The sequence below is a fragment of the Cyprinus carpio genome, chromosome B14 (genome assembly GCF_018340385.1).
Source record: "Cyprinus carpio isolate SPL01 chromosome B14, ASM1834038v1, whole genome shotgun sequence".
In the NCBI taxonomy this organism is placed as follows: Eukaryota; Metazoa; Chordata; class Actinopteri; order Cypriniformes; family Cyprinidae; genus Cyprinus; species Cyprinus carpio.
In genome coordinates, this window is record NC_056610.1 from 23884755 (window position 1) to 23896320 (window position 11566).

The window sequence follows — 11566 nt, forward strand, 5'->3', positions numbered from 1 at the left end:
CTAAATTTCATCGAATATTAAATTTCATTGTATGTTTCATAGCAAAACAGGGGTACAGATTGCAAACTGAAATTCATTTGTAACACATCATAAAGCCACAGCACCCGGTTTCCACGAGCTGTCCTCTGTGCATCTCTCAGATGTGTTTCCTGAGCTTTCCTGTTCAGGTGAGCGGCGTCTGGAAGATTCGGCCGAAACACACTCCAACTCTTGCATTAGATTTTAGACAAAAGTTGATGTGAGCAAAAATGTGACCCTGGACCACGAAACATGTCATAAGTGTCCATTTTTAATCTTTCCATTGATGTGTGGTTTGTTAGGAGGACAATATTTGTCTGAGATGCAACTATTTGAAAATCTGCAACTATTTCAAAATATGCAAAAAAAATAAAGCAAAAAAAAATAAAAAAAATCAAAATATTGAGAAAATCACCTTTAAAGTTGCCCAAATGAAGTTTTTTTAATAAGTTTTTATATATTTATGGTAGAAAATTAACAAACTGTTTTCATTGAACATGATCTTTACTTAATATCCTAATGATTTTTGGCATAAAAAGAGATATTTATAATTTTGACCGATACAATGTATTGTTGGCTATCGCTACTTATGACTGTTTTTGTGCTCCAGGGACACTAATGATAATTAGTTTGATTTTAATATAATTTCTGGAGCTCACATCGAGCATCTGTTTTCAAAGAACTAGGAACGTAATCTGATCCTGGTTCTTAAACCCCTACTATACTAAAATAAAATAAAATAAAAAATTAAATAATCCAACCAAAAAAAAAAAAAAAAAGAAATACCTGGAAAGGACCTGGAGTAAAGTATAGTATAATCTTTGAAACAGACTCTTAGTTAACTCCAGGTTTCTCTGCATTGCCAATCTTTAGCAGGTCTTCTGATGAAACTGACCACTGCATTTTAAACCTGTCCTGTAATAAATGTCTTCTTCATGCATCTGCATACTTTGTTACGATTCTTGCATTACAGAATCAGAGATCATGAAGCATTTAGCCTTTTATCTTTAGGGGAAGTTAACTTAACGTTGTGTTCTTGTTTTTTCTGTTTTAAAGCCTGATATTTTTAGATCAGACAGTAATTGGAAAAGTACCACCGCGGACCCCCCGCGGAGTAAAAGAATAATGCGATTTAAAAACGATTTTTCCTGTCGATGCAGAGAATGAATGTGAAGAATATGGCCTATAGGACAAACAAACTCAAGACACACTGGATGCATTCATTATTAAAAGCCAGAGGCCAGAAATCGTAGGTTTATGTGTTTATGTGTTTATGAAAAAAAAAAGTTTCCTGTAAACTAATGAAAGTCACAGACGAGATTAAAGTTAACAGGAAAGGTTTCTCTCACATGTGAGGCATTTGTGTTGGTCTCTGGTTCTTCTCTTCTTCAGGACAGTCTTCAGCTCCTCAGGCTTCTCTCTCTTGTGAAGTTTCTTACATCTCTGTTGTATTTCATTAAGACACACAAGCGCAGGTCTTCACCTCAGACCTGTAATCAGAGCATAGGACTGAAAAGTTAGTTATCAGTGTGATATCATATGAGAATAAACCATTTTCTAAAAAAGGGAGAATGGACACAAGTTATTGGATGCTCTGCAGTGAATGGGTGCCGTCAGAATGAGAGTCCAGACAGACTCATCAGTTAATCTCTCATGAAGATTAAAGCTGTGTGTTTGTAAGAAACAGATCCATCATTAAGAGGTTTTACTTTAAACCAGTTTCTGACAAAAATATTATGTTTTTATCCGCTGTTTGGACTCTCTTTCTGACGGCACCCATTCACTGAAGAGTTCTCCAAATCTGATCTGATGAAGAAACAAACTCATCTGTTTCACTCACGTCTCTCCTTTGAAAAGGTTTGCAAATATATATTTACATTATATATATATATATTTCCAGATTTGATTCATTTGATCAAAAAATACAGTAATATTGTGATTTTTTTAATATTAAACAAAACTGTTTTCTATTTTATTACTGTGATGTAATGCATTTCAGCATCATTTAATTCAGAAATCATTCTAATATACTGTTTTGCTGCTTAAGAAACATTTCTCATTATTATCAATGTTGAAAACAGCTTCATATTTTCATAAAAAAATACCAAAAATAAAAGTATCACACAAATATTAAGAAGCAAAAGCTCTTTTTCACATTATAAACCAGTATGAATTGAACACCGATAATAACTGAGCAGCAAATCAGTATATTAAAATTATTTCTAAAGGGTCATGTGACACTGAAGACTGCAGTAATGATGCCGAAAATATAACTTCGATCACAGAAATAAATTATATTCACATTAAAAACAGCTATTTTATATTGTAATAATTTGTTACAGCTTTTCCTGTGTTTAATAATTAAATAAATGCAGTGTTGGTGAACATAACAGACTTCTATAAATAAAATAAAACACATTTATTAATTGCACATATAAATACATATTTAAAACAACAGTATCTATAAATAGAATCATGGCACTACTGTATAAAACAGTTTTTTTTTCTGTTTACAGGGACAACACAAAGTACAATAAAGTAATAGTAAAATATCATATCAAAGTACACATGATGAATAAAACTTGAAACTTGGCAGATTATGATCCTGAAAAATAATCAAATAAACCCAAGAACGACAACAACGAGAAGAAACGCGTTTTGGGTGCACGGATTGAATCTGGCGGCTGCTTGCTTTCCGTAGTGTGACGCGCTTGCTGTTGGCGGGCACTTTTGTAAACATCAACAGAAGACCATGGAGGAGTCAGAGAAGAGCTGTGAATCTGTCTCGACTAAGAGCAGTGTGGATAGAGATGACTCGGTCAGGTCATCGCAATCTAAACCGAGACTCAAGCTCTTCAGTAAAGTGATAGAGAAGAGTCTGCGGTGGCTGCTGGACAACGCCAGGTAACGTTAACATTCCGAAATACAGCCGTTCCCTTCCTTCGCACTGAACCCGGTGTTTCTGTTGTCTCTTACTGAGCTAGTTCCGCTCTTTGTGTCAGTTTCGACAGGTTTTCCCACTGTTTCCAGCCTCTGTCAAAGCAGAATCCCCAGCTGACTGAAGCCATGCACAGACAGTTCATCACCCAGCTGCAGACTTTAGTTCAGGTGAACTAACTTACCGTTACAATACTATACTGCCGAGAACATCCGGGCGCTTTCCAAACGAAGCTTCGAATCTTTTGCGAATCATTTGTTTTCGAGTCAGTGATTCGGCACGCGTTTCAAAAAGTGTTGCCAAGTAATTTTTTAAGGGGGGGATTTGCTAAAGAAAGGTTTATTTGTTGCCAAAAGACTTTTTGATGTCATTGCGCTATTGTGTTATTACATAATCGGGTCTGAGAAATACGAACCTTTTCAAAGCTTCGAATCAATTGCTTCGCAAAATGATTCACTGTTTCGAAGCGCGTGAAACACCACACGCTGGTGACGCGTGCTGGTCAAAAAGGTGTAAATGCAACAAAAACTCCATGGCTAAAACATGCGTAAAAATGCTTTCTTGAAAGTATATTAATTTTTATTCAGTGGCGGAAACGGGCTTCCATAATTTTCCGTATTGATTTTTCACTTTTTTTTTTTTTACGTGCATTTTAAATTACACATTGTATTTTGTGTGTGTTTTTTTATGATGGATAACATATATGTCCTGGAAAATTACTAGTACATTTTTCTCAATGTTTTTCTCACTGTGTACTAACTGTTCAAAAAAAGCAGGTACAAGCTACTAACGAGGTGTGTTATAAATTAACAATGATTCAATTATTATTATTATTATAGTTATTATTAAATTGAAGAATTGCAAATAGCAGCTAATTTAATTAATGTGTTGTGTGTACGGCTAAGCATCTTTGGTTTCCTCTTTTTGTGTAATTTAGATGAAAAATGTGTGCTTTTTTATTGTCTAAGTCACTTATCAAAATTAAATAACTTTTAAAAATAGCTAAATTTGTTGCTAGGTCCTTCTGGAAAGTATATATATATATATTTTAGAAGAAACCAAGCAGGTACAAAACAAATAGATGGAATAGAAAAATAAGAGTAAGCTAGCGTTAGATGCTTTTTTATGAAAAATAGAGTGCAAGTCTTTTTTAAACAATAATAAAAAACGAAAACAAATAGATAAATAGAATTAGAATAGAGAGTGCTAGAGTTAAAGTGTCAAATAAAGATGGAAGTGAATTTAGGTAAAAAGGGTGCATTATCCCTTATAATTTAATAAAACATAACACACACATTTCATATCAACTTTATTAAATTATTTACTAATAGCATTAAATAGATCACGTTTTCGATAAAAACATTTGCAGCTGGTTTGTAGAAAGTGTTTTTATGCATGTTTTTGCAACAGGCTGAATCATATCCAGTTGATTCAAAGTTTTGAAAAGCTTCGTTTCTCTCAAAGTAAACGGGACCATTATTTACATGACAACTAAACACATTTTCTCATTTTATAGGTTGTAAATATAGGAGGAAATCTTCTTGTATTCTCATTACTGTAATGCAAAAAAAAAAACAACAACATTGCTTTATGGTAGCTTTCTGCATTTGTGTTTTAGTCGTGATGATGTTACTCATGTTTTGTGGTGTGACTTGTGTGTTTAGAGTGAAATCTCCTCTGTGATTGAGGAGGGCGAGCTGCAGGCGAGGTTTGAAGAGCTGGACAGACTGGAGGAGCGCGCTAAAGACACGCACCCGGCTGCTTGGTGAGTTCACAGCCCTTTATAACGAAACAAATAAAATCAAAAACACAAGCAAAGACCGAAATATTTTTTATCTGTGCCACAAGCCGGTTATTCTACTTTGAAATGTGCGTTCTGTGTCGGAATGTCTGTTTTTGTTGTGATCTGTGTGACTCCGCCCACTGCCGGTTCAACCAATAGGATTGCAACACTCTGGGTTGCCAGTTGGTGGAAAACTCATCAGACAAATGAACTGACAACAGAGATGCAAAGACTAGATTTATAAAATTAATTTATCTTTCCAAAGCTAGTGTGAACTTGAGTGTGTGACATGATTTATGAAAATAAATAAAAACGGGGTTATCTGTTTTTGCAGTTTAAATCTAATCTCAACCTGTCAGTATTATACATACTTGCAGACATTCTCTAAACACTTCCATCTCTCGTTTTAACTTTTTCTGAGTCTTGTGTATTTAATGTGTCCTGATGTAATCGCTGAGGCTCATGTATTGCGTCGCAGGCGTCCGAGCGGCGTTCCGGAGCAGGATGTGTGCAGTGGTTTAGTGTCGTATTATAAGAAGCAGGAGGAGTACATGCGGCTTCAGCTGAAGAAGCTCCAGAAGGAGAACGCAGGTCTTGCTCAGAAGGTGCAGGCCGGCCGAGAGAGCATCACACACACCGAGCAGCGCATCGCCGCCGGAGTGGAAGAATGGAGGGTACGAGACATTCCTCTGATACACTCACGTTCTCATTCCCATAACTGTGTGACCACAAACTCAGCTTCGCCTCTTCTTCTCCGTCTGCAGGCATCACTGGAAGATCTGGAAGCTGTGGTCTCGACTCTCTCCTCATCTGAACACTTCGGGTCTCTCTAACATCCTCGCTCATTTCTTGGATTTAGTGACGCCTGGATATAATTTTATTGTGCATCTGCAAGGTTTATTTTGTGTTATAATACGTCATTAATATGTGTACTCTGTTCATTAAACAGCTCTTGCACTTTTTAACAGTGTTGTGTCATTGTCTCTGTATAAAGAATAAATAAACGAGGGAAAAACATTACATTTAAATTTAGTCATTTAGCAGACGCTTTTATCCAAAGCGACTTACAAATGAGGACAATGGAAGCAATCAAAAACAACAAAAGAGCAATGATATATAAGTGCTATAACAAGTCTCAGTTAGCCTAAACGCAGTACACATAGCAAGGGCTTTTAAATAATATAATAAATAAAAAGAAAACAGATAGAATAGAAAAAGAATAGAGCAAGCTAGTGTTAGAGGTCTTTTTTATAATTGTATAATAAGTGAAAAGAAAATAGATAGAAAAAAAAAAGATTAGAAAGGTAGTTCGTTTATTTTTTTTTTTTTAAATAGAATTAGAATAGTGAGTGAAAAAGTTAGAGGGTCAAATAAAGATGGAAGAGATGTGTTTTAAGCCGATTCTTGAAGATGGCTAAGGACTCAGCTGCTGGATTGAGTTGGGCAGGTCATTCCACCAGGAGGGAACATTTAATTTAAAAGTCCGTAAAAGTGACTTTGTGCTTCTTTGGGATGGCACAATCAAGCGATGTTCACTTGCAGAACGCAACCTTCTAGAGGGCACATAAGTCTGAAGTAATGAATTTAGGTAAAGGGGTGCAGAGCCAGTGGTGGTTTTGTATACAAACATCAATGCCTTGAATTTTATGCAAGCAGCTATTGGTAACCAGTTCAAATTGATAAATAGAGGTGTGACGTGTATTCTTTTCGGCTCATTAAAAATTAATCTTGCTGCCGCGTTCTGGATTAATTGTAAAGGTTTGATAGAACTGGCTGGAAGACCTGCCAAGAGAGCGTTGCAATAGTCCAACCTGGACAGAACAAGAGCTTGAACAAGGAGTTGTGCAGCATGTTCGGAAAGAAAGGGCCTGATCTTCTTAATGTTGAATAAAGCAAATCTGCAGGACCCGGACAGTTTTAGCAATGTGGTCTGAGAAAGTTAGCTGATCATCAATCATAACTCCAAGGTTTCTGGCTGTTTTTGAAGGAGTTATGGTTGATGAGTCTGGATGGTGAAATTGTGATGAAACGATGGGTTTGCTGGAACCACAAGCAGTTCTGTCTTGGCAAGGTTGAGTTGAAGGTGATGGTCCTTCATCCAGCAAGAAATGTCTGTTAGACAAGCTGAGATGCGAGCAGCTACCGATGGATCATTAGGATGGAATGAGAGGTAGAGTTGAGTGTCATCAGCATAGCAATGGTATGAAAAGCCATGTTTCTGAATGACAGAACCTAATGATGCCATGTAGACAGAGAAGAGAAGTGGTCCAAGAACTGAGCCCTGAGGCACCCCAGTAGTTAGATGTTGCGACTTGGACACCTCACCTCTCCAAGATACTTTGAAGGACCTATCTGATAGGTAAGACTCAAACCACTGGAGTGCGGTTCCTGAGATGCCCTTTGTCAGTAGGGTTGACAGGAGGATCTGGTGGTTAACCGTGTCAAAAGCAGCAGATAGATCAAGCAAGATAAGTATTGAAGATTTGGATTCCGCTCTTGCCAGTCTTAGGGCTTCAAAAACTGAAAGCAAGGCAGTCTCAGTTGAATGTCCACTTATGAAGCCAGATTGGTTGCTGTCAAGGAGGTTGTTCTGTGTGAGAAAGGCAGAGACTTGGTTGAACACAGCTCGTTCAAGTGTTTTTGCAATGAAAGGAAGAAGGGAAACTGGTCTGTAGTTCTCTAAAAGAGATGGGTTGAGGGTGGGTTTCAAACATCAAAAAAAAAAAAAAAAAAAAAACATCACAATGGAATCAGTGCAGTGGAGGAGATTCTTAAATAAACACAACACATAAATAAATAATCTCCATGGCAACTAGAATTTCTAAAAGTATCATAGTAACTACAGTTAAGTATTTAAATATATCGGATCTCCTGCATTATAGGAAGCCTTCGTGATCTAATTTTCATTGTATTTTTGATTAAATTGTTAACAGTTTTATTATTGCATTTATGATCTGATATTGAAATATATCTGATATATTTATCCAGAGTACAAACATATGACGGATTTAGCATTTTAATAGTTAAATTAGTTAAATATAACAATGCATTTTAAATAATTGGAAGTGTGCGGTGAATCATTAAGTGTTAAGAATCACTGCAGCAACAAATCGTGTCATTACGGTAATGTACCACGTGATGAACACAATGCGATTGTAAGCGGCACCCGCTCGGATTTATTATTTGTACTTTTTTATATATATATATAAATATATATATAATCATGATTTAGTTTCAGAAGTCATGACGGAAATATTTTCAACGTTGTTCGGACAAAATGACGCACAGCCGTCTACAGGGCAAGCAGGTTTAGGGTTCGCCGCCGGTAAACCTCCGCCGCCGATGCCGTCAAACCAAGCGCCGGTGGCGGCTCAGATCCCAGGACAGCTCGGGGATGAGGGGCCTACACTGCGAAAACCCGGAGCCATGAACGAACCTTTCTATTTACTCCGAGAACTGCCCGGTAAATACATCCGTGGTGCTTAGGAATACAGTACAGCGTGTGTGTGACTTGTAATAATGTTATGTAACTTGGTGAACTGCATCTAGATGAGCTTTTGTGTTTGTTTTGACTCAGTTGGAAACGAGCTGACGGGGAACACGAACCTCATCACGCACTACAGTCTCGAACACGCGTTTAATAAATTCTGCGGCAAGAAAGTGAAGGAGAAACTGAGCAACTTCTTACCAGAGCTACCAGGTGAAGCAAACATGTTCGTTTCTAGAAAAGGAGATGGTTATTATTCACCGAATTCCATGCAAATGATTCTAACATGTGACCCAAGACAACAAAACCAGTCATAAGGGTGCATTATTATTTTTTTTTTATTTTTTATTTTTTTTGAAATTTAGATTTATACATCATTTTAAAGTTGAATAAACAAGCTTTCCATTGATGCATGGATTTTAAGGATAGGCTGAGATGCAATTATTTGCAAAAAAATAAAATAAAAATCTAAACATTGAGAAAATCACCTTTAAAGTTGTTCAAATGAAGTCCTTAGCAATGCATATTAATAATCAAAAATTAAGTTTTGATATATTTACAGTAGGACATTTACAAAATATCTTCATGGGACATGATCTTTGCTTAATATCCTAATGATTTTAGGCATAAAAGAAAAATGGATAATTAATGCTTTTGTGCTGCATTAATTATCATGGTCAGGGTTGCCAGGTATTCACAGAAAAACCTGCCCGATCACTTTCCAGGGGGGTTCCCCCAGTGAAAATCTACATTAATACACAGTAAATACATGTTTTTTGGCAGGGTTCCCCTGATTAAAGTCGCATTCCAGTTAAAAACATCCCACGGGAAGAGTGTTAAAGTATCCCAAATCCGCAGGAAAACTGCAGACTTGGCAACACTGAGCACTTTACTATTATTATAGCTGTGTTCTGTCTCTTGCAGGAATGATAGACTGTCCAGGGATTCAGGATGGCAGTTCTCTGCGCTCTCTCATAGAAAAGCCTCCGGTCTGTGGAAACTCCTTCAGTCCGCTGACGGGAGCTCTACTCACTGGATTCCGATTGCACACTGGCCCGGTAAACACCCAACGAGCTGCCTATTTAGACAACTTACTATCTACAGCGTTTAAGAGATCTGCGCCGAGCCTCGTGTTTACTGTGTTTGTGTGTGTCGCAGCTTCCAGAGCAATACAGACTGATGCACATACAGCCGCCCAAGAAAAAGAGCAAACAGAAACGAAATCCCCGACCTCTGGATCCTCTGCCGCCAGGTGACACACAGACACGATGTTATTCACAAGCGCACAAACACGTACGGGCATTAACTCATCTGTGTTTCCTCTGCAGAGACCCCCTCAGATTCTGACCCCAAGAAGAAGAAGAAAAAGAGGGACGATGATCCCGATCGCAAGAAGAAGAAGAAAGACAAGAAGAAGAAAAAGGCAAGCCTCAAAACAGTGCAAATGAATGAATAAGACTGAGCTTAGAGGACAGTCTATATCATTCTTAGAGAAATAATAGAATATTAAATGCATAAACTTTTTGGAGATGACTTTCGATATACATTTAAAGGGACAGTGCACCCAAAACTCTTTCTCAGACCATCCAAGATGTAGATAACTTTTTTTTTTTTGTCAGTAGAACAGTAAAGAAGATTTTTAGCTGACACTGTGCTCCTTGATTCGTGAAATACAGGTATGAATAATTGGATGTAGTCAGCAGCTGCCAGTTTTTGAGATGCATAAAGTATATGCATTATTATTATTAAAGCACACAATACTGATCTGAAACGTGGACGTTTCACGCATCTAAAGCTTATAAAGTGCATAGTCTTCATCAGTTTACCTTTTTACGTAAACAATGAGAAACCATCAAAAGATCCCATGTGGCGATGCCATTCAGGGTTGCCAGGTTGGTACTCAAAACTAGCTCAAACGTGTTTCGAGGGTAAAATGCAGTTTTATTTATTATTATTATTTTTTTTTAATTGATTTATTTATTTATTTTTGGTGGAATTCTCATTCCAGAGGCTAAATATCACGTTATTGGGGGTCACTTCAACCCGTGGCAACAGTGTTAAAGTAGCCCAGTTCTGTTGAAAAACTGCAGACTTGGCAACACTGATGCCATTGTGTTCTGTGAGTGATTTTGACTGATTTTAAAACACAAAAATTGTCTTTTCTCTTAGAGTCGACACAGTCCTGATCACCCTGGTCTTACTGGATCTCAACCCAACAGCAACAGCCTGAGATAGAACCACTGTGTGTGTGAGTGTGTGTGTGTGTGTGTGTGTGTGTGTGTGTTGAACAGTCACCCTGATATGGACCAGTGTGTTTAAATGATGTTTACAGAGACCGATTGTTGAAGATTTTTGCCATTTTTTTTTCCCCCTTTCTTTTTCTGGTTATAAAGAAAACCTGAATGAATAAACTGTTATTCTTTACACAAGCTGTAAATGAATTTTTATTTTTTTTCCACAGCGTGACTCGACAGGCAACAGGCCTAATACGTAACAGGCTACATCTTGCACATGACTTAAGAATAAACAAGCAAAATATAAATCTAAATCTTTATAATAGTTTGTCCAGTGTGGGCGTCTGGTCACTTTTTGTTAGAGTGTAGTGTTGCATGGAAAACCAGATGTCGGGGGATTTGTGTCCAGATCTAGAAAAGTAACGAAAAGTCTTAAAAACTCACAAATTGTTGTAGACAGTCAACTTTTAAGTGAGTGGAAGCTAATAAAACATCTTTTAAAATCCTTATCCAGTCAGGAGAGGGCAGCGTTGAACAAAGAAGCCACAGTCAAAAGCCTCTGTGTGTGTGTGTGTGTGTGTGTGTGTGTGTGATGTGTATATGCATAACATTCCTCTAAAAAATTAATTTCCTCTTCCTGTGTGTGGAAATATGCAAAACTGTTTGCGAGATCATGCTTTCAGAAAAAAGAAAAAAAAAGTGCAAAAGCTGTCACTGGGTTTTTGTACACCTTTGTACTGTTTTTATCCCTCAAGGTGCATATTAGTACCTCAAAGAGTGTGCATTGTTACCTTAACTGTATATTTTAGTACTTAAAATGTGCAATTTAGTAGCTTTTAAAAGGGTGTCATTGTAGTAGCCTTTCTTTCTGAGGAAAAAATAAATGGATAAATATTGTCAGGGATAAGTTTTCTAACATTACAACTGGAAAAAATGAAGACCCCAAAATAACATACTAATAATAAAATAAAAAAAAGACCAGGGCCTGTTCAGGAAAGGATTTCTGACATCATCACAGGGACTGGGACAGCTTGGTTGTCTCCCAAATACACTGGTGGTGAGATTTCTGAATCAGTTTAGTAAGAGCAAGAGAAGCCACTGATAGA

General features: G+C 37.1%; 2 protein-coding genes across 2 annotated transcripts; both read left to right on the forward strand.

Moving 5' to 3' along the window:
- The first annotated feature begins 2667 nt into the window (after positions 1 to 2667).
- On the forward strand, positions 2668 to 5701 carry LOC109048086 (polyamine-modulated factor 1-like). Its single transcript, XM_019065774.2, has 5 exons — positions 2668 to 2922; positions 3021 to 3126; positions 4621 to 4721; positions 5218 to 5413; positions 5504 to 5701. Exons 1-5 carry the CDS (start codon positions 2771 to 2773, stop codon positions 5570 to 5572), a joined length of 624 nt encoding a protein of 207 aa, XP_018921319.2. The 5' UTR covers positions 2668 to 2770; the 3' UTR covers positions 5573 to 5701.
- Positions 5702 to 7776: 2075 nt separating this feature from the next.
- med19a (mediator complex subunit 19a) lies at positions 7777 to 10655 on the forward strand. The gene is made up of 7 exons (XM_042738677.1): positions 7777 to 7894; positions 7972 to 8202; positions 8317 to 8439; positions 9151 to 9284; positions 9385 to 9478; positions 9555 to 9649; positions 10396 to 10655. The coding sequence occupies exons 2-7, from the start codon at positions 7983 to 7985 to the stop codon at positions 10459 to 10461; spliced, it is 732 nt and encodes a 243-aa protein (XP_042594611.1). The 5' UTR covers positions 7777 to 7894; positions 7972 to 7982; the 3' UTR covers positions 10462 to 10655.
- The last annotated feature ends 911 nt before the right edge of the window (positions 10656 to 11566 follow it).